This window comes from Manis pentadactyla, chromosome 9, assembly GCF_030020395.1.
Source record: "Manis pentadactyla isolate mManPen7 chromosome 9, mManPen7.hap1, whole genome shotgun sequence".
Taxonomy (NCBI): Eukaryota; Metazoa; Chordata; class Mammalia; order Pholidota; family Manidae; genus Manis; species Manis pentadactyla.
The window spans coordinates 17093633-17116201 of NC_080027.1; the positions used below are offsets into that span (position 1 = coordinate 17093633).

The 22569-nt window shown below is 44.1% G+C and overlaps 1 protein-coding gene across 1 annotated transcript in view; it reads left to right on the forward strand.

Annotated features, from left to right (window-relative positions):
• Window positions 1–20945, forward strand: part of OSBP (oxysterol binding protein) — a 29663-nt gene extending 8718 nt beyond the window's left edge. Inside the window, exons 4-14 of the mRNA XM_036880332.2 lie at window positions 4206–4404; window positions 4653–4755; window positions 5068–5122; window positions 5305–5436; window positions 12320–12565; window positions 12825–12945; window positions 15768–15871; window positions 16548–16643; window positions 17375–17556; window positions 18348–18568; window positions 18663–20945. Coding sequence (XP_036736227.2) covers window positions 4206–4404; window positions 4653–4755; window positions 5068–5122; window positions 5305–5436; window positions 12320–12565; window positions 12825–12945; window positions 15768–15871; window positions 16548–16643; window positions 17375–17556; window positions 18348–18568; window positions 18663–18805 — 1602 coding nt within the window. The 3' untranslated portion in view covers window positions 18806–20945. The remainder of the gene's footprint in view (window positions 1–4205; window positions 4405–4652; window positions 4756–5067; window positions 5123–5304; window positions 5437–12319; window positions 12566–12824; window positions 12946–15767; window positions 15872–16547; window positions 16644–17374; window positions 17557–18347; window positions 18569–18662) is intronic.
• The last annotated feature ends 1624 nt before the right edge of the window (window positions 20946–22569 follow it).

Here is a 22569-nt window from a genome sequence, read left to right on the forward strand (position 1 = left end):
GATCAAGAAAACCCCATAAACCATACAGGTCAATTCATCACCAGTAAAGAATATACTTTTCCAGTAGAACAGCTCAGGACACAACCATCTCCTGATAGTGAATGTTGCCTTTATCCATGCAAGTGAACCTCTTGCTCCATGACAGTTTTTTTCCTACTCTGATGTGAAAATTTTGCTCAGAACACCTCAATGTAAAAATTCCTCATAAAACTGAAGCTTTAGTTTGGACTTTTCTCTTGAAAATATGCTCATCTTTGTTCTTCGGGGCAATTCTTTTCCCCTAAGTTCTAAAGTGTCCCTAGTTGGTGTCAAAGGGAATAATCCCGTGAAAGGCAGAGGTTAAGTCCCATTTTTCATTCTGTTCTGCCTGGCACACTGCCTGTGCCTCTTCCATAGCCGGCTATTGCTGGAAATACATGTTTTTTTTAAATCCCTGTGTTGTTTCCTTTGTATCTTTTAGGTGATGACAGGAAGGCCTTAAAATTAACATGCTAGCACTTCACATCTCTAGAAGGGCAACTTTATTATCAAAGGAAGAATACATTTCCCTCAGTTTCTCCCTTGTTTAGCAAATAGCTTTTCTTACTACCAGAGTGAACTAACCAGGGGAGTAAATCTGACACTATTAGTGTACCTGTTTACTAATTCAGTGAACATCAATTGAGCACCTTCTGGATTCTAGGCACTTGTGCTACGGGACATAAAACCAACAGTGGAATGTGCCCTACCCTCAGGGAAATTACTCTCTGGTGAGGAGGCAGAAGTAAACAGATCATTTTGGAGCACAAAGTGCATGACAGACGCAAGCACAGGCTGCGGCGTGATGTGGTGCTGTGTGTGGAGTATTAGAGAGGGTAACACCTTAACTGAATTCCGAAAGTCCAGAGAGAGTCTTCCTGTGAAAGAAGGCAATACAGAGCTTGGGGCCCTGAAGTCCAGCTGCCTCAGTTAAGTATCTATAAAACCTGGGGCAACCTGCTTCCTCTGTGACCTCAGTTCCTTTTCTGTAAATGGCAGTGATACCAGTAGCTGCTCACAAGGATGTTGAAAGGCTTTTATAAGATAATTGATATAAAGTGTTCAGCAAATTGCCTGACATATAATTGTCTCTCACTAAAGTTTAGTTTGATCAGTATTCTTAAAAGGAAGTAAGGGAGAAGAGTTGATCCAGGTAGAGGTGCAGCGTATGAGGGTCCCTCCCTTTCCCCCAAAGTTTGGGAACTGCTCAGAACTGACTATTAGTAGAACAAGGAAGTAACTGGAGATAAGGCTGGAGAGGAATTAAGTGTTAGGGAAAGGATGTTGTGTAGGTTCAGCTATAGGGGCGTGGTGGCAGTGGATTAGAAGAGGATGGGTTTTGATGCAGGCTTATCTATAATAGCTAACCCCTTATTGAATGCTTACGGTGAGCCCGGTATTTCTAAATGCTTTACATGTGAAGCAACAGCTCTTTGAGGTTACTGTTATTCTTTGTTTAGAGATGAGGAAGGTGAGGCACAGAGAGGTTAAAGAACCTACCCAAAATTGCAGAGCTAGATAGAGGGGGTGGAGCTGTGATTTGAGCCCCAGCAATCCAACTCCAGCGTATGCAGTCTGTACTGCCTCTGAGTAGGGGAGATGGAGAAAGTGAGTATAGACTCTAGAAATACTGAAAAGGAATCAGTAGGGCTTGATAATTGGATGTGCGGAGGGAAGAAGAATTAAGAAAGAGGGATGGCTCTTAGTTTTCTGGCTTGGGCAGGTAGAACTGTTCTTGGGATGGAGGACACCAAAGCAAGAAGCAGAGCCTGAAAGGGACTGTGATGAGTTGGGACCCACTGATTTTGAGATTACTTTGAGCCACTAAATAGGCCAATTGGATATTCTGATCTGAAGCTCTGTGAGTCAAAACTGGAATTACTGATTCTGCAGTCAGTAGCCTCCAGGCAAAGGTTGAATCCATGGGAGTAGATACTCTATCTACCTTTAGTTTCTCTGTAATAGGGCATAGACATTTAAGCTGACATTGCTTTCTTTCTTCACTTATTTATTAAGCAAATGTTATTATTGATAAACGTATCAAAGCCACTAACTTAGGAGCTGTAGATATGAAATTGAATAAGGTATAAACCATGTTGCTCATAATCCATCTGGAAACAGAAAAATCAGTCAACGGTGCAGAATAGAAGGATGTGCAGTGTTCTGGGAATGTAGAGACTGGGGAGGAACATGTCACAGAAGAAAATAACATTTGCCATAGATCTTAAAGGATGAAGAAGACTTGGCCAAGTAGAGAAAGGGAATAGGAGAGGGCATTCTGAGCAGAACGAAAAGCATATACTATGGTAGGCAGGCCTGAAAGAAATCTGTATGTCCAACAAATGGTGAGCAGTTCAGTGTGGCTCCACCACAGGGTGCAGGGGTGCAGCCGCCTGGACAGGTGGATACGCAGCAGGTGGTGGCCATTCCTCAGGGGCCCTTTCTGTTACTACTGGGCAGCCAGTCAAGGGACTCATGTGATCAGATCTGTGTTTTGGCTCCATATTCCTTCTTTGATTTATCAGGTAGGCTCCTAATGTTTAATGTCAGTTGTTTTCTTTTAGTGACCAGAATAAAAACTATTGGTCTGATTCTGTGCAGATTCCTTGTTCTCAGTACCTGAATTCCTCAGGTTTAGGTGACTTGAATTTAGTCAAGAATTTATTGAAAGTAAAAATGAACAAGTGGGACTATATCAAGCTGAAAAGCTTCTGTACAGCAAAGTACACCATCAGTAGAACAAAAAGGCATCCTATAGTATGGGAGAATATATTCATAAATGACAGATCCGATAAAGGGTTGACATCCAAAATATATAAAGAGCTCACACACCTCAACAAACAAAAAACAAATAATCCAATTAAAAAATGGGCAGAGGAGCTGAACAGACAGTTCTCCAGAGAAGAAATTCAGATGGCCAACAGGCACATGAAAAGATGCTCCACATTGCTTGTCATCAGAGAAATGCAAATTAAAACCACAATGAGATATCACCTCACACCAGTAAGGATCACCACCATCCAAAAGACAAAGAACAACAAGTGTTGGCGAGGTTGTGGAGAAAGGGGAACCCTCCTACACTGCTGGTGGGAATGTAAATTAGTTCAACCATTGTGGAAAGCAGTATGGAGGTTCCTCAAAATGCTCAAAACAGACATACCATTTGACCCAGGAATTCCACTTCTAGGAATTTACCCTAAGAATACAGCACTCCAGTTTGAAAAAAGACAGATGCACCCCTATGTTTATCGCAACACTATTTACAATAGCCAAGAAATGGAAGCAACCTAAGTGTCCATCAGTAGATGAATGGATAAAGAAGAGGTGGTACATATACACAATAGAATATTATTCAGCCATAAGAAGAAGAAAACAAATCCTACCATTTGCAACAACATGGATGGAGCTAGAGGGTGTTATGCTCAGTGAAATAAGCCAGGCGGAGAAAGACAAATACCCAATGATTTCACTCATATGTGGAGTATAAGAACAAAGAAAAACTGAAGGAACAAAACAGCAGCAGAATCACAGAACCCAAGAATGGACTAACAGTCACCAAAGGGAAAGGGGCTGGGGAGGATGGGTGGGAAGGGAGGGTTAGGGGTGGGAAAAAGAAAGGGGGCATTACGATTAGCATGCATAGTGCGTGGGGGGCACGGGGAGGGCTGTGCAACACAGAGAAGACAAGTAGTAATTCTCCATCATCTTACTACACTGATGGACAGTGACTGTAATGGGATTTGAAGGGGGGAGCCTAGTAAACATAATGTTCTTCATGTAATTGTAGATTAATGATACCAAAAAAAAATTTATTGAAAGCAGTTATCCTGTGCTTTTCCCTGTCTTTCTGTTAGTCACTAGACTCCTTTGGGGCACTTTGCATTGCTGCCCTTTGTGATGTTGCCACAGGTATTTGGTCAGGGTTTATTGGTCACTTGGCATTTGTTTGCTCCTCATGACCATGAAAATATAAAAGAACCGTGTCAGGCACGCTCAGTGTTTTTTTCCTGGGGTTGACCTTGATTGCATCACAGAGCTGGCTGTCCCTGATACTATAGGAGAACAGGGAAAGCCTTTCATTGTCTTCTGTAGTTAAAAATCCCAGAATAAGCTTACTCAGTGAGGGCTCACTGAGGCCTGTGGAATCTCCCTAGCTGAGATGACACCTACCAACTTCTTCCATACAGGCCTGCAGAGATTTCCTCCTGTTAGCCCAGACCCATAGTAAAAAATGGCAGAAGTCACTTCAGTATGAGAGAGACCAGCGTATCCGGCTGGAAGAGACGCTGGAGCAGCTGGCAAAGCAGCATAACCATCTGGAGCGGGCGTTCCGGGGAGCCACGGTGCTGCCGGCCAACACTCCTGGCAGTGCCGGTCCCGGCAAGGGTAAGACGCCTAGTTCTTGCGTAGCTTGTGCTGACACGGGCGGCGGGGGGTTCTGCAGTTGACAGAAGAACTCCAGGTTCTCCAGAATCAGTGACGCAGGTGAGGTGCAATCGGAGCTCTTTACTTCTGGCTTTTTCACTGCTCACTACCATTTGCTGCCATGTTTGTGGTTAGTGCTTAAAAGATCCTGTTGTGCTGGGCTCAGTAAATGTAGCCGAAGTAAACACATGAGGCTTTTCTCTTTGTAGATCAGTGCTGCTCTGGCAAAGGAGACATGAGTGATGAGGATGATGAGAATGAGTTTTTCGACGCTCCTGAGATCATCACCATGCCTGAAAATTTGGGCCACAAGTATGTACTCCTTGACTCCTGAGAAAAATGCATGTATGTGACCATCAAAGGCTGGAAATATTTCGGTGGAAGAGTCGTAGTTGTCAGTGTTTACTAAAATCTGGACCCTTTTTCTTAAGTAAGTGGGAAACAGTAAGGTTTTTCACATGAGATGTTAAAATGCACACATATTCTGCTGTAAGTGGCGGCACTCAGTCACCCACTAAAACATTTGTGCGGTGTGCTTAGCGTTCTGCGCTGTGAAGGCATGGCAGGGACCAAACTCTAGCTCTGATCTTTGTCCTAACTCGCATACACTTCCTGTCCGTGTAGACGTACTGGCAGTAACATCAGTGGAGCCAGCAGTGACATCAGCCTTGATGAGCAGGTAACCCTTCCTTGGCAGTCACCAAGAGTCATGGACTTGGGTGAGATTCCCAAGGATTTACTGGTAAAGTGCTAAGGGAAAAGAAATATACTGATTTTTTTAGCATGAGGGAGGGGAAGGTCACAAATACCCAGGTTTGCTGTTCTTTGTGGGTGATCGAATGACTTTGTTTTTGTCCTTAGTACAAGCATCCGCTGGAAGAGACCAAGAAGGAGAAGAGAACTAGAATACCATACAAGCCAAACTACAGCCTCAACTTGTGGAGCATCATGAAGAACTGTATCGGAAAAGAGCTCTCCAAGATCCCCATGCCGGTGAGGTTCCCACACGCCCAGGCTGCTGCCGGGAGGGCCACTCCTCAGCGGGCGGAGTGCTGCCATGACAGCCCCACCTGCCTGTGGCATGGTCTTTGTTACCTTATAGTCATAAACTGTCCCTTAAAATTAGGTGCTTTAATTTTGGCTCTGAATCTAGTATGCTTCCAGGCCACCTAGAATCAAACATATTTGTTCAGTAACATTTATGAGCAAATTCCTATGCTGGATATGCTGGGGGCATGTGAAGAGAAATACACATAGTTAACTGTTTTCAAGAAGCATGTAGTTTAAAAGAGACAGGCATGAAAACAGGTAGAAAATATGACTGTAAGAGTGTTTGGGAAGCACTGTACATACAAAGGTTTGGGGAGCACAGAGGCAAAAACAATTCCAACCTGGAAGGTGAAGAACACCTCTGTGGTAAAGATGGTGTTTGGGCTGGCCTGCCACCTCCTTCCTCCAGTCTGTCCACACTGTTAACCAGTCATTTTTTTAAAATGTAGGAGTAGTCATGTCATTCCTTAGCTTTAGCTCCTTTACTGGATCCTTCTTGCCCTGAGGGAGTCGGATTCCTCAGTGGACTTGGTACCTTCTCCCCGAGGTCCCCCACACACACCTGGTGCCCTGGGACTTGGAGTCACCTTCAGGTACTCAGAGGCATCGTGGTTTCTGTTCCCTCAGGGCTTTTGCACATACTGTTCTTTCTGCCCAAACTTTTATCAACGCCCCGTCCACCCTTACCTCTTTACTTTTGTCATGGATGTCATCCCTTTCAGCAAACCTTCACCCGTGCATCCAGTCAGGCTGAGGTCTCTCCCCTGTGTTTCAGAAATTCCATCATTTATATTTGTGGGCAGTGGGTATCACTTACTTGTTCATTCCACGAGCATTTTCTGAGTGCCTGCTAGCTTGCCTCATGCTATAACAGTGTATCACTCAAGTATAGATTCAACTTAAAGAAACAAATCCAAAATACAGTGATTTAAACCTGGGGTCAGCAAACTATGGTCCTCAGGGCCAAATGCAGCTGCTGTCTGTGCAGCCTACAAGCTAAGAATGGTTTTCATATTTTTAAATGGTTGAAAAAAATGAAAAAGATAACCATTTCATGATGTGAAAATTATATAGAATTTAGATATTAGTATCCATCAAGTTTTATTGGACTGTAGTGATATTCATTCATTTATGCACAGGTGTACCTTGTTTTATTGCATTTCATTTTATTGCATTTCACAGATAATTGCATTCTTACAAATTGAAGGTTTGTGCCAATCCTGCGTCAAGCCAGTCTATGCTGTTTTCCCCAAAGCATTTGCTCACTTTGTGTCTGTGTCACATTTGGGTAATTCTTGCAGTATTTTAAACTTTTTCGTTATTGTCATGTACATTATGGTGATCTGTGAGCAGTGGTCTTTGACGTCACTACTGCAATTGTTTTGAGGCACCACGAACTGCCCATATAAGATGGTGAGCTTAATAGAGAAATGCTGTGTGTGTGTGCTGACTGCTCCACTGACCAGCCATTCCACCATCTCTCTCCTTCTCCTCAGGCCTCCCTATTCCCTGAGACACAACAATATTGAAAGTAGGCCAATTAAGAACCCTACAATGGCCTCTTGTGTCCAAGTGAAAGGAAAAATTGCACATCTTTTACTTTAAATCAAAAGCTAAAAAGAGTTAAGCTTAGTGAGGAAGGCATGCTGAAAGCCGAGAAGGTTGGGCCTCTTGTGCCGGTCAGTCAAGTTGTGAATGTAAAGGAAAAGTTCCTGAAGGAAATTAAATGTGCTACTCCAGTGAACGCTGAAATGATAAAGTGAAATAGCCGTATTGTTGACATGGAGAAAGTTTCAGTGGTCTGGATGGAAGATCAAAGCAGCCACAACATTCCCCTAAGCCGAAGCCTAATCCAGAACTAGGCCTTAACTGTCTTGAATTCTAGGAAGGCTGAAAGAGGTGAGGAGCTGCAGAAGGAAAGGTTGAAGCTGGCAGAGCTTGATTCATGAGGTTTAAGGAAAGAAGCCGTTGCCATAATATCAAAGGGCAAGTGCTGATGTAGAAGTTGCAGCAAATTATCCAGAAGATCTAACTAAGGTGATTAATGAAGGTGGCTACATTCATTAATCCAAACAGCAGCTTTCAGTGTAGACGAAACAGCCTTCTATTGGAAGAAGATGCCGTCTAGGACTTTCACAGCTAGAATAGAGATGCTAAAAACCTGGGTCGAAAGCTTCAAAAAGCAGGCTGCCTCTCTTGTGAGCGGCTTATGCAGCTGGTGACTAAGTTGAAGCCAGTACTCATTTATATTCCAAAAATTCTAGGGCCCTTAAAAGTAATGCTAAATCTACTCTGCCTGTGCTCTATGAATGGAGCAACAAAGCCTGGAAAACAGCACATTGGTTTATAACATGGTTTCCTGAATATTTTAAGCCCACTGCTGGGACCTATACTACTCAGAAGAAGAGTTACTTCAAAATATGACCGCTCACTGACAACACAACTGCACACCTGAGAGCTCTGATGGGGATGGACAAGGAGATTAATATTGGTTTCATGCCTGCCAACATAACATCCATTCTGCAACCCATGGATCAACGAGTCACGTTGACTTTCTCATGTCTTACTATTTAAGAAATACATTCCATAAAGCTCTTTCTTGCTGCCATAGATAGTGATTCCTCTGATGTATCTGAACAAAGTAAATAGAAAACCTTCTGGAAAGGAGTCACCATTCAAAATTCCATTAAGAACATTCATGATTCGTAGGAAGAGGTCAGAATACCAACATTAACCGCAATTTGGGAGGAGATCACAACCCTCATGGATGACTTTGAGGGGTTCAAGACTTCAGTGGAAGAAGTCACTACAGGTGGTGTGGAAATAGCAAGAGAACCAGAATTAGAAGTGGAGCCTGACGATATGACTGAATTCATTAATCTCATGATGAAACTTGAACATATAAGGAGCTGCTGCTTAGGGATGAGCAAAGAAAGTAGTTTCCTGAGATGGAATCAACTCTGGGTGAAGATTGTTGAAATGACCACAAAGGGTTTAGAATAGTCCATAAACTTTGATAAAGCAGCAACAAGGTTTGAAATGACTGACTCCAATTTTGAAAGAAGTTCTGTGGGTAAAATGCTACAGAGAAATTGTGAAAGGAAGAGTTAATCGATGCAGCAAACTTCGTTTTTGTCTTATTTTAAGAAATGGCCACCGCCACCTCAACCTCAGCAGCCACACCCTGATCAGTCAGTAGTCACCAACATCAAGGCAAAACCCTCCACCAACAAAGAGATTATGAGTTGCTAAAAGCTCAGATGATGGTTAGCATTTTTTAGCAATAAAGTATTTTTTAATTAAGATACTTAAAAAAAAACACAATGCTATTGCATACTTAACCTACCATATATAGTGTAATATATTTGTGTGTATAATGCATATATTTGTATGCACTGAGAAACCAAAAAATTCATTTGACTTTCTTTACTGTTATGTTTGCTTTATTGCCATGGCCTGGAACTGAACCTACAGTATCTTTGAGGTCTGCCCATACTGTCGTGGCTGCCTTCATCCTACAGCAGCGGTGTGGAGGGTTGTGATTGAGGCCATATGGCCACCAAAGCCTAAATATTTACTGCCTAGACTTGTACAGAAAAAGCTGGCCAATTCCTGCCGTAAACATCAGCTTCACTTGTTCTTATGTTAAAGTCCAGGAGTAGGGGGTCCAGAGCTGGTTCGCACTCCACAGAGTCAGGACCAGGCTCCTTTCTGTTTTGTTCTGTTGATTGTGGCCTCAGTTCCTAGTTCTGAAGTGGCTGCTCTAGGCTGGGCCATCAGGGTCTCATTCCAGTCAGCAGGAAGAAGAAGAGAGAAGGGCATGTCCTGCCTTTTAAGAGTGTTTCCTGGAATTGCACAAACCATTTTCACTTCACTCTCTTTGACCAGAACTTCATCATGTGTCCATAGCTAGCTGGAAATGAAGACTTCTGTTTTTGGTGGCATGGCCTAGTTAAAAAATCTTCCTATAGAAGAAGGAAGGATGGGAGGTGGCTGCAGGTTCTGCCCACAGCCAGGTACTTGGCATACGGAAAGCATTCTCCTTCCTTCTTGTGCTTACAAACCAGTGTGTGGTTCCTGCCTCTCTCTAGACCATGTTCTTCCTGGGCAGAGACTGTGTCTTACTGGTCATCATAGCCTTGCTGCTTAGCCAGTGCCTGGCACATAATATATACCCTTCAGCAAATGTTGAAGTAATTAATTAGCTGGGTTTGGGAAAACAAATAGTTGATGTTTAAGCATGTAAGATTTTTGTTAGAAAAATGTCGGCCTCCAGGCAAGGAAAGGCCCTACATAAGCATACTGGAGAAAAATAAAATTGGTTACTGGGGGCCTAAAAAGAAGCCCCACTTGCCTGGTGCCTGAAGGAAGTATGGGAAGGCGGGTTGGAAAGGCAAGTCATGGCCACCTCAGAAGCCCTGCTGAGAAGTAGCTTCTGAGTCTAGGTGACCTCTCTGTCCTGTACCAGTAGTTCCTTGTTGACATTGCCACCAGGAGTGTGCAATCCTGTGCCTGTTTGCCTGCAGATCTAGTCCTCGCCCTTCCCCTGCTCTGTGCTGGGTCACAGGAAAGCTGATCCCTCCAGGCTGTGTTTCTCAGGCTTCCCTGTCTGCTGGTGCCTAGCTGGGCTCCACCAGTGTGAGGCAGCCGTAGGAGTTCAGAGCAGGGAGGAAGGGAGAGGCTGCAGGTTTCTCTTCCCCCAGTACTGCGTTCCCCTGGGCAGGGCCCTGCCAGTAGCTGTGTGGCCCCAGCTTTCACTCCTACAAGCCCCCTGAGGTTTTAAAATGCTTCTGCCAGGTGCCTCAGGATTGCAGTAATACCACTGCTTCTGTCTGTCCCTCCAGCCAAGCAGTGGCTATGGCTTCCTGCTGGTGCTAATCTCGAGGTTGTCTTTTTTGGCTGCCCAACTCCCCATCAGTTGTATAATTAATTCCCTCTTCCTTCCACTTTAAATTTGCAGATCCGTTTGCTCCCCTGTGCGGCCTCTGAGTGATAAAATGACCAATATGAAAAGCTTGGCACTTGTAAGGGCTCATCACACCCAGCACTGTGTGTGTGTGTGTGTGTGTGTGTGTGTGTGAAAAGCAGTGATGGCCTAAGGATGCACTGACTCTAGGCCCAGGGAATGCTGGTATGTCTTGTGGCCGCCAGTGGAGCACACCAGCACCCCCCCAAGTTTTCCTCAAAACACATGGAGATGTTACTCCATGTCCCTGAGATTCTGCCAGTGAGACTTGTTGGTTGTAGTTAATAAGTACCCTGCCTAAAAAGACTTGAAGATTCAAGTTTTTCAGGCTGTTGTTCCTCAGTGTGCATTTTTCTTATCACACTGTTTTTTTCTAAGTGTCCCTCAGTGTTGAGAAAATGGTTTTGAGGGAGGTAGATTCTGCTTCCCAAAAGAAGAGCATTCTAATGTTGGTCCTGTGGCTCTGTGTTGATTGGGAAATCTTCACAGACAAATGCTTGGTCTATTTCTCAAAGAAAAAGCAGTTGCTGGTATATTACTTATTTTTTATAATGCATAGAAACAAGTGTGAAAATACTAATAATGTTACCTTTGGGTGATGACATCTCAAGGAAATTCTTTCCTTTATAGTTTGTGTTCAGAGCTTGTTATAGTGAAAATTACAGGATATTTCCTAATAGGGAGGATGGTAAATATTAGGGTTGTATGTGGCTCAAAGATCGGCAGGTAGAAGGTTAGACAAAAATACAAAGAAAGAGGTTGGAATGTAAGAAAGAAAAGTGTTGCTTTTGTTTGCTTAACTGAAATGTTGCTTTAGCCCAGCTCCATTCAAGAGAAAAGACATTTTTTCCTCCTTCCTCTGTTTTCTGGACTCAGAACTCAGGCTAGTAATATTCAGGCTTATTTAGCTGTATTGCTGACTAAGTAAGCTTTATGGGCTAGCCTGCAAACCGAACCTCTGTTCATAGTAATTTCTTAAGTAGTAAATTCCAAACACTCAATTTAGAAGCCAGCTCTCTTTTGGGGTGAGGGGGACAATGTCTCTCTTGTTTATTTCTCTACACCCAGTGGGTAGTTCAGAGTCTGGTACACAGGAGGGCTTTAAATATTTGTGGACTGATTAAGTGCATAAATGAATGAAAGAACACTTTCTCCCTAACAAGCACACAAGCACACACTTTCTTCATCCTGTGGGTGAATGCCTTAAATTGGCTCTAAAACTTGAAAGGTAGAAACACAGCCCCCTCTCTGCCCTGCTATGAGCACTCCATGTCCAGAACACAACTATCCAGCTTCAGAGAAGAAATCAGAATCCTGGCCTGATGTGAAGCTGAACTAAGACTCAGCAGTCGTCTAGTCCAGGAGTGGCAGCTAACTAGTTTTATTTCCTTTTTTCTAATCAGAACACACCTGTACTGATCATTTACTGCCCTTTCTTTCCTCCTTCAAGAACCTTCAAAAATTGTAAATACCTAGTTTGCTCTCTGAGTATACTTGTGCTTAAATACATTTCCTTTTTTATTCATTCATTCAAACCAATTTGATGCTGGTCTCAGCAAGGCACCAGTGGCTCTTGGATATGCAGTGCTGAGCATGAATGGAAGAGGCATGGCTTCCATCTCAAAGAGCTTAGTTAGTAAAAGAAATGAAAATGGAGATTTGTACCTGACATGCACAGTTGGCCAGGGAGAATGGGTTTCTAAAATAGATTTTAGAGCTACTCTACTGAGTGAAGGCCTCTGCTCTTCCCAGTGATTTGCTTTATCATCCTGACATCTCAATACGTTTCTCACCTGCAAAAAACTAAATTGTCTCATAGATGTGTGGGCAAAGTTTTTATATCTGTTCTTTTCCTGACAGGTGAACTTTAATGAGCCCTTATCCATGCTTCAGCGCCTTACTGAAGATCTGGAATACCATGAGCTGCTAGACCGAGCTGCAAAGTGTGAGAACTCTCTAGAACAGCTCTGTTATGTTGCAGCTTTCACCGTGTCCTCCTACTCCACTACTGTCTTCCGTACCAGCAAGCCGTTCAACCCGCTTCTTGGGGAGACCTTCGAGCTGGACAGATTAGAGGAGAATGGGTACAGATCCCTCTGTGAGCAGGTAAGGGTGTGCGGGACTCTGGTGCATTTCCTTTTTGAAGAAAGGGATGATTTTTTGGTTGATCCACCTCGGTGTTACATTTGCAGAAATTTCAGTCCCTGTCACCCCAGACTGCTTTCTTGTGTAGGCCCCGGTGTTTACCTACGCTTATGGGTGTAACGATGTCAAGTATGAATTTTGGGTATTTGTCGCCAATAAATAGGTAGTATCTTTTCCTTCTCCTTTTTTCCTCCTTAATGTGAACACTGATTTCTTCAAGGTGAGTCATCATCCCCCCGCTGCTGCGCACCACGCTGAGTCCAAAAATGGCTGGACATTGCGTCAGGAAATCAAAATCACCAGCAAGTTTCGAGGCAAATACCTCTCCATCATGCCCCTCGGTAAGGCTGTCAGCTTTGTACAGATCAGAGCTGCAGGAATGAAAGATTTTCTGACACGACAGAGGAGGTCACTGGGGTCCGAGTCAGGAGACCAGAGGCATAACTGAGCTAACCGGGCAGCTCCTTCAACCTCCCGGCTTCCAGTGAGCGAGGGGCACGAGCCTCCGCAAGGGCCAGTCCAGTCAGGAATTCTGTGTCTTCTTGGCTATATAATGAATCTTTAGGTACTGTTTTAGAATATACATTCCAGCATGCATTTCTTAAACTCTGTCTCTTCACTGGAGTGTGTCCTCATTACCTGCCAGTCAGGGCCTCCCTAAAATTCAGAACTCTGTGACCACAAGGTTACCTTCCTTGGCTAGTGCCCCCCGCCCCCATTCTCTTGCCCTACTGGATGGCTTGGGTATCATTTATGTAATGGCTGAACTCCAGGTAAGATGAAACTTGATTTTCAAAGACCACATCACATTACAAGTTAATTCTGTCGCATGATCAAAAACACTGGCCTGGGAATAGAAGTCCTAATATGCAATGATAGGGAGTCTGTGCTTTAGGGAAAAGGAGATTATTAAAAAAGTGTCTTGGACCATAACCAGCCGTATGTGGCCTTGGATGTACTGAAGAGTGAATGCTGATCTACAGCAAAAGAAACACGAAGCAGGTAGAGAAAGAAAGAAGTAGCTCCCTAGAGACAGAGCCCTCAGTAACTGCTTGAGTTTCGGGAAGCTTTCCATTTTCGGGCTCTAGGCTTTCATGAGGCAGGTCTGCAGGGCTTGGTTGTTGCAGTGTGGTCTTCTTGAATAAATTCCCCTTTCAGAAACACAAATATGGCAGGTATAGTGCAGACTAGAATCAGTGAGAAAAAAAATCCAGAAATGTTTGTAATATTAAAAGGAGGAAAGACACAGAAGTGTTAACTCTGTCACTTGATGGTTAATACGCAGAAGGCCCTGAGAGGAAAAGGAGAGTAAGTGATTTTGGTCTTGCTCCTCACTGAAGACCTTTTGAAAAGTTCTAATTGCTCACTGTCTTTGAAGCTAAGAATGTCAGCGGTATTAGGTTAAGAGTAGTAAACACCAGGGGTGTTCACGCTTGATTTGCAGAACTAGGATGTCAGTGGTCATATTACAGTGTGACTATCCCCATGGCAAAGAGAGTTAGAGGCCCCTGGGGATTGCTCAAGGGATGGATTCTAATTCTAAGGAGGGTTGTGTACATTAAAAAAATAACATGGAGTCTACCTTACCAGTGATGTGCTATATATTTTCTCTATTGTTTGACTTATTCGAATTCTTTGAGAGGTAAATAACTATATGAACATGATATGAGTGGTGGGTCTAATTTTTTCAAAGTTAAAAAATTATCTTTGATAGTTATTTAAGGATTCGAGTCACCAGGATGTGTTGTGCTAAGTGCCTCCACCTGTTAATACTGAGCACCCACCACTTACCAGATACAGTTGTAGGTGCTTGGGAGACATAAGTGAACAAAACAAAGACGCTGACCTTTGTAGGGACATTGAACAAAATTGACATAGTGACAGGAATCTGAATACAGAGGATAAGAGTGGGATTTCCAGACATTAGCCATGGAATGGCTGTTTCGTATTTTTGGATGCGTGACTTGGAAGGAGAACCCACGCAGGGAAATTTTCACATTTGCAGCGGCACCCACGTCTCAGGGTAATTGTGAAGCCAGTAGATGTCACTGAAGAAAGCGATATGGACAGGGGTGTAAGTGAGTAAGCAGATAGGTGGCTTTTTGAGGTGCTGGCAGGGAGTCTGAGTGTCTCTGTAAAATAGGCTGTAGAAGTTAGAATTCTTGCAATCTGTAAAGAAGAATGCCTCTAGAAAATATAATTGAAGTTTGCAAAATGATAAAGACCATGAAACAGGATAAATACGAATTTGCTCATCAAGTTCTAGGTATTAGAGCGAGGTGGTAGCCTTAAAGTTTAAAGAGATGCATTTACGTAAGTGTTATTTTGTAGTTTTGAAGTTCTCTAACCTAAGAAGAACCACAGTTTCACAGTGCGAAAGAAACAGCCATCCAGCCGCTAGACCTTTGTGTAAGTGACACTACAGGGCTGTCTAGGGGCCCACCACGTCACCTCCTTGGCATAAACTGTCAGAGTTCCCATGATAAGCAAACACTGCTATCATTTGGGAAATTCCGACAATTTAGAGGCTTCCTCCCAGAAACACAGACAAAGACCGGACAAACTGTTGCTATACAACACAGAATCACAAATGCAGGGAGTGGGAGAGCCACGATTGAATCTAGTTCTGTCTGATTAAAAGGCCCTGCTCCATCTGTTGCTTTTTATTGTGAAGGCCCTTAGGTAAGTGGTACACGTGAGGTCACACAGCTCGTCACTAACAGTAGGCCTGGTCCCCAGTACTGACTACCCACCCGTGTGTGCTCCTTTCCACGAGGCAGTCGTGTTTATTCACGTTATGGCAGGTATGACCTGTTCCTGTAAATTTTGCAGCTGGTATGGCGGGCACAGTTGGTGGAAAGACTGGGGCTTTTACTTTGATTTTCATTTCTACAATTGCACAATGTTGTTTCCCAGCTAGGCTGTGTTTGTCATCATTTTGTTATACTTTATTCATAAACTTAAAAATCAAGTGAAAAAATTCAGTGCCTCCAACATGTAAGAAGGTTATAAATCCTTTTTTTTAAATTTATTGTTTTCCTTTTAAAATGTTGAGAATAAATGTCAATACACAAAAATCAATCCATTGTTTTTCTAGCTACCATAGTGCTGCTTTTTTCCTCTTAATGTTTGGCTTAATTTGCGTACCTCTCTCTGCTTCCAGGTAGCATCCACTGTATTTTCCATGCAACAGGGCACCATTACACTTGGAAGAAAGTCACCACAACAGTACACAACATTATTGTGGGCAAGCTGTGGATAGATCAGGTATCCTTCAAAGAGTTATTGTGTCACTGGAGATAGCTGACAAAGATGTGCAGATTGAAAAGTATTTAACAAGTACGTTGGTGTAAGAGATGTACTAAGGTAATACCTAATTACTTGTCAATTTGCTCTTAAGACATGAATGCAGTAAGTTCAGACAAAAGAAGGAATACTGTCTGTGCAGTCAGGAGAGGCCTCACAGTAGATGTTGGGATTAAGCCGAACCTAAAAGTGGTTTGGGATTCAAAAGGTAGAAAGGTGGAGAAAATGAAATGAATAAAGTGTAGAAAGGCCTGCCATATGTGACCTTGAAATTATGAGTAGGGAGCTTTGATGGAAGCACAGAGTTCCTGAAGGGTAAAGGTGGGGACTGGTGTGGAAAGCGAAATTACTATGTGAATATCAGTCTATGTGCTAAAGACCAAAGCATGTCACCTAACATGTGACACACAGGCCAAAAAAAAGCAAAAGGTCAGTTGGTCCTGATTCCATCCTGGAATACCACGGTTGCAAAGGGAAGGGATTCAGCAGCCTCTCAAGGCTGGCCAAGGCCTGACGTCAGCGAGGGAGTCCTGGACCGGGGGGGTTGAGAAGGCAAGAACTGTAAGGCATGGGGCTTGGCTGATACCCAAGTCACCCAGTCTTAATAAAACCAACCCATGCTGCTTCTCTTTTATAGTCTGGAGAAATTGATATTGTGAATCACAAGACAGGAGACAAGTGCAATCTTAAATTTGTTCCTTATAGTTACTTCTCTCGTGATGTAGCAAGAAAGGTAAGAGAAGCTGGAATGTAAATTTTTTTCACTTAGTGTGTATCCCATAGAAAGCCTACTCCTTGGGGCCTGGGATAGATGGATAGACAGACAGACAGACAGACAACTTAAGTACATATATATATATATATATATATATATATCTTAAATATATACATGTGATTCAGAAAGAGGAGAGGTAAAGGAGAAAGCAAGAAAGGGGACTATACAAAATCCTCCTCTTTTCTGGGAAAGGCAAGAAATAGAATAAAAGTCAAGAGCAGTGACAGATTGAAAATGGGAAACAGGAAGGACTAATAAAAGGATTAGAAAGAGGAGACATGGGCAGTTTGACCCCTGGGAAGTCTGAGCAAGAGTTTCGTGTGACCACCACAGTGGAGTCGTGCAGGGACTTTTGATGGGTGGGGTGAAGGCTACTTGGGGATTTAAATTTGTCTGTGGCTTTCTCTCATTTCTGAAGAGAAGAATTCTGAGTACCAGTCAGATCCTTTTCTACATATAACATTGCAATGAAGTCCCTATACAACAAAATGATAATGAAACCCTCAGCTCACGGCTCAGTTATTTTAAACAGCTCAAGAAAATATAATGAAAGATTTTGGCTAGCTCCACAGTGTTTGTTGTGAGAAGATTTCAGCAGTATCTACCCTAGGACGTTGTTTTCTAGAATAGTCAGGTAAGCTGACCTGTGTGACTGCTGTCCTCCAAAGCCTTGCTCTTCAACCTTGTAGGTGACAGGGGAAGTGACAGACCCATCAGGAAAAGTTCACTTTGCCCTTCTGGGGACCTGGGATGAGAAAATGGATTGTTTCAAAGTACAACCAGTCACTGGGGAGAATGGGGGTGATGCTCGACAGAGAGGCCATGAAACAGAGGAAAGCAGGCTCATGCTGTGGAAAAGGAATCCTTTACCGTGAGTATCAGCGTGCCTGCTGCCCAGGTAACACTTCGACGTCAACCCTGGCACCGTGTTGATGGCATCTGCCTTCTTCCCACTTGTATGTGAAGACTGAGCAAGGGAAATCGGAACGTTTGGAGGGATTACCGGAAGGGTGTCACTGTGGGATTTGAGTTGTAGCATGCCTTGTCCCAAGAAAGTTCAACCAACATCTGCCAGAAAACATTTGGTGCTTTCCAGGTCTTTTGGATTGTGAATCAGATGGATATTTTTCTGTCATTTAGAGCAAAACTACCCAGAATCACCTAAAGGAGAAAAATGCCCACACCTGTTAACTATGTAGCCTAAAGCTGAGCCCAGCAGCAGTATAAGGCTCCCGCGGGCCATGGACAGGACTTTGGAAGTAAATTAAGATGGAGGCCTTCTGTCTCCTGTCATTCTCTCATATGTTCAGTCTGTAGCAATAGCTAAGATTACCCTAGAAAAGGGGATAATTTAAACGAAAGCAAAGAGGAATAAGGAATTGTCATTTAGAAGAATGTACCATTTTTCCTTTTGAATTTCTTCCTAATTTCAGCTGAGCGCAACACAAGCCCAGTAAACTATTGAAATGAGTGATGCTGAGGAGGGGACAGGAATGGTCCAGTTTGGGCCCCTCGTAGGGGAACCTGACCTGGTGGTCCTCGAGTCCTGTCTGTAGAACGGCTTTGGTGGTGTGGTCTGTTGGCAGCACACTTAGTTGTGGCTCCTTAAGTAGGGTCCAGGCTCTGGCATTACCCTTTCTCTTTCTTACCTGATACTTTCAGGAAGAATGCAGAAAACATGTACTACTTCTCAGAGCTTGCCCTAACTCTCAACGCCTGGGAAAGTGGCACTGCCCCCACCGACAGCCGGCTGCGGCCCGACCAGAGGCTGATGGAGAATGGGCGCTGGGATGAAGCCAACGCGGAGAAGCAGCGCCTGGAGGAGAAGCAGAGACTTTCCAGGAAGAAGAGAGAAGCAGAAGCTGTGAGAGCCACGGAGGATGGTAACGAGCGTCCCCCCTCTCCGTTTCGGCATGTGGGGGGAAGCACGTGTTTTCCGCTCTAATTCCGTTTCGCTTTACCCCCCTTCCCTTTCAGGCACACCCTACGACCCCTATAAGGCGCTGTGGTTTGAGCGCAGGAAGGACCCTGTCACCAAGGAGCTGACCCATATTTATAGGGGAGGATACTGGGAGTGTAAAGAAAAGCAGGACTGGAACTCATGCCCGGACATTTTCTGAACCACAGTAACGAAGAGGACGAGGATCCAAAGGAGAAGAGGACGGAGGACGCGCGGGAGAGCTGGCACTTGTGACTCTTACCCAGGGCTTTCCTCAAGTTTGTCTTAACCAATCATTTTTTCCAAATCAGTCACCCGACGCAGATGCCAGTGGTGGTGATTGGCTGGTTGCCTTAGCTGATTGAAACTGAAATCGACAACTAGAGACCTGCGCTTGTGGGGGGGAGGCTTAGTGGCTGAAAGTCAGCGTAGGTCCTCGCCCGCAGTGAGGCACTCGGCTCCTGCCGCTGCCCCCGTCTGAGGTGACGTCACCCACCCCCGTGTAGTACCTGCTCAGCCAAGAGCTACGCAAGATTATGATTCAGGGGCATTTTGGTGCTGTTCACAGCAAGAGCTGGCTTTAGAAGTTCCTTTAGAAAGAAACATGTTAAGACTTACTAGCAGAGCCATCATGAATGTTTGCAGAGGAGCTTAGCCGCAGCGCTATGAAACGTGTTCCCACGTGAGGTCAGTGGGGATGGGGCGTCCGTGCACAGAGAGAGCCACTGTGTTGGAACACTGTGACAGGGTGTGTTCTGTGAGGTTGAATAGTCAGTTACATTCTTGGAAGTTTCTGTCTTCACTTGCGTAACACACTTCTGCTGTTCTCCATCTTTGCTAGCAACTGGAGGCCACTTCTGTGGTTTGGTAGGAGGGTTGCAGTATCCTCACGAAGGGGTTTTACAGACTTCCTCAGGCGGAGAACTTCTGGGAACACCAGGCAGGACGGAAGAAGACTGCCAGCCACCTTTGCTTTCCCAGTTCCTCCTCGCCCCATCCTTGTCTTTCTTGCTTCCCTTCTCTTTCTTGGCACACCGCCCAGCTGGGCCTGTGCCCAGTGTGGAGCAAGCATTACCTGCCCCATTCTGATGTACTTCAGAATTTGAGGGAAGGAGTGAATCTGGAGTAGTTTTCACCATCTCTCAAGCCCCATGGACTGGAGCCACCTCTGGAATAATGTGTTAAATATCTGTATATTATATATATGTAGAGAAAATCTAATTTTTCTGTTTGATTTTCCTTCTTCCCATTAAGAGTCTTGTTTTTTGATATCACTTGTCTCCCTGGGACTCTCTTGGACACACTGATGTGGACTGGAGCTTCCTGTTTTCCATCTGATAGGGACAGACAGATGTGGCACCTGAGCAGGATCACGGCCAGCACTTACTGAACTAGGACTTTATCCCTGGTTTATATATTGGGGTGTCCACTCTGCTCTCCTACGTACCTGAGTCTTGAAAATGAAATCCTAACCTCTTTCCTGCCTTTTTTTCTTCTTTCGTTAGGAAGAGTATGGGTGGAAAGTCAAGAGGGTGACTTCCAGTTTAATTCCACTCTCTCGGTCTGAATCACAGCCCCCACTTCTAATTCCCACAAGAACCTTCTTCCTAGGTACTGGCCCGAGAGCAGCATCGCGTGCGTGGGTAGGAGACCGGCTCCGCTGGGCCCTGGCTTCCTGCATTTCCTGTTGTGTGTGTGTGTTAGTTGTCTTGTTCCAAAACCTACCCCCCGTGCCACCCACCCTCGGTTGAGGATCACAATTTGAGGTGCCTTCCTTGTATGCTTTTTGTTAGTGTTTTTTGTTTCTGTTCCTAACTGCTGAGCCTCAGCCAGTGTGGGTCCTAGGGCAAAATATCATTCCAGATAGGAAGCCCCCTCTCCACGGACATTGGACTTATACTGGGTAAATCAGTACTCTTATTCCTTCCCCACCGTCCCTCCCTTCCTGGCTGTGATGAACTTGAGGGAGGGGCAGCTGCTGGGAATTTATGCCCCGGACCCCGATTCCCAGCACAAGCAAGGGATTGTGCCAGGGCATCTTTCAAGGAGCCCAAGGAGCTGTGACCTAATCGGGGGCCTTCAGACAGAGTGGCAGTTCCCCAAGTACATTGAACTTCCCAGCTTTATCTCCCTTTCTTCCTCCACCATCGGCACTACGTTTCCAGCCTGACCCCCAGTCAGATTCCTGCTAATGGAGAGGCTTCGAGTCCTTCAGGTGAGATGAAGTCACATCAAAACAAAACTATATATATTTTCCGTTGTTTTGCCTTACTGTTTTTTTTCCAAGAAAACTACTAAATTAAATAATTTTTTAAAAGCCATATTGTTTGTCTGATTAGCTTCTACTCTTCCTAGGTATGAAGTAGGAGTGGGGAGGTTGCTGGAGACCAGGCCTGCCTCTGGAATGTTCTTGGGAGCCTGATCTTAGTGAGAAACTAAAAAAAAACTGGGTACGGATTTCCAGATGTTTCAGCTGTTAAGGAAGTTCTGGAGGGCCCAGGAACAGAAGAGTAGTTTTAACAGCCCCTTCTGCCTCAGTGGAAATGTCATCCTCAGTGCCCCACATTGGCATAGGGGGGAACAGTTCTAGTGTTCTTGCTCCTGGACCTGTTTCAACACACAAAAAAAGTTTTCTTGAATTTCTTTTGCCCATTTAGACACTAAGATTCATAAGCTGTTCCACGTAGGGATTCAAATTTTCCATTTTGAAACATAAGCAATTGAGTATCGATTTGAAGACCTTGGAGAGAAGCAAGGACTGGAAAAATGCTTGTTTAGGTTTTTTCTAAAGTTCAGGGAGGGGAGAGGGTAGGCTAAGTAATCAGAGGTCTGGAGGCTATCATCAAGCACAGGGCCTGCATGTTTACTAAGCATCTGCTTCTGTGTCCAGGGTGCTAAGATAGGACTTCTGAACATTGTCTGGCTTTCACTTACCCAATTTTCAGAGGTAAGTGTTAACATTGTCATGTTGACCATGAAGAAAGGCCCTGAAAATCCTCATTTAAAGAACTTCTCAAGATCACATGGCTGATGGGTTAGTCACAGTGTTGGAATTCAAAACTGGGTTTGTTTAACCCCAGAGTTATGACCTTTACATAAACATCTCCCTTTTGTTTAGAAAAAAACTGGGTTGGAAGGCAGCTAATAGTTAAGGCATTTGTGTCACATCATGCAGAAAGGCACATTTCTTTTTCCAGAGGCTTACTAATTTGAATAGTACCATTTTGGGGATCCACCCGAAGGAAGGATCATACTTGAGGTTCAGCCTCCAGACTCCCTGATTTCTCAAGGCTTGCATGTCCACCAAATTGGCTATGTTGTCAGGGTTGTTTTTTAGCCTGGTTCATGGGAAGGCCACATGCCTGTCCCAGTCATTTTCCAGATGCTCACTGCTGGGCTTAATGTTCCATTTCAGCAACAGTTTTTTCCTAGTGGGCTGAAAACCTCTGCAGTAAAAACTTGATGCTGGTGAGAGCTGCGTGCAGCAATCTTGAAGAGCACTGTGGTAGATACCTTCCTCCAAGGGGGCAGTCAGATGTGCCTGAAACGTTTTAGAATCTCTCCTTTGGTCCTTTAATGGGTTATTATGACATGAGGGGTTGGGAGTGTGGGTCCTGAGGGGTCTACCACACTCATGATTCAAAGTTATGACTCAGCAAAATTATAAATTCTTACACTTGTCAGGGACCTTTAAAGTCCCACAAAAAAAAAATGTTAAACTTACACATGTCGAGGGTCTGCTCTTAAAGCAAGGTAAGTGAAAAGCAACCTGTGGGATGGTGCTAGAAGGTGTGTAGAAAAGTCAGGAATTAATAATTCAGTGTATTATATACGTTGTGAAACTCTTAAGATTGTTATAAAAATTTAGAGCTTCTAAAAGCATATAAAGCTTTTGCCCAATACTTTGTCCTGCTCTGTGGACAGCATTCAAGCTTTTAATGGCTT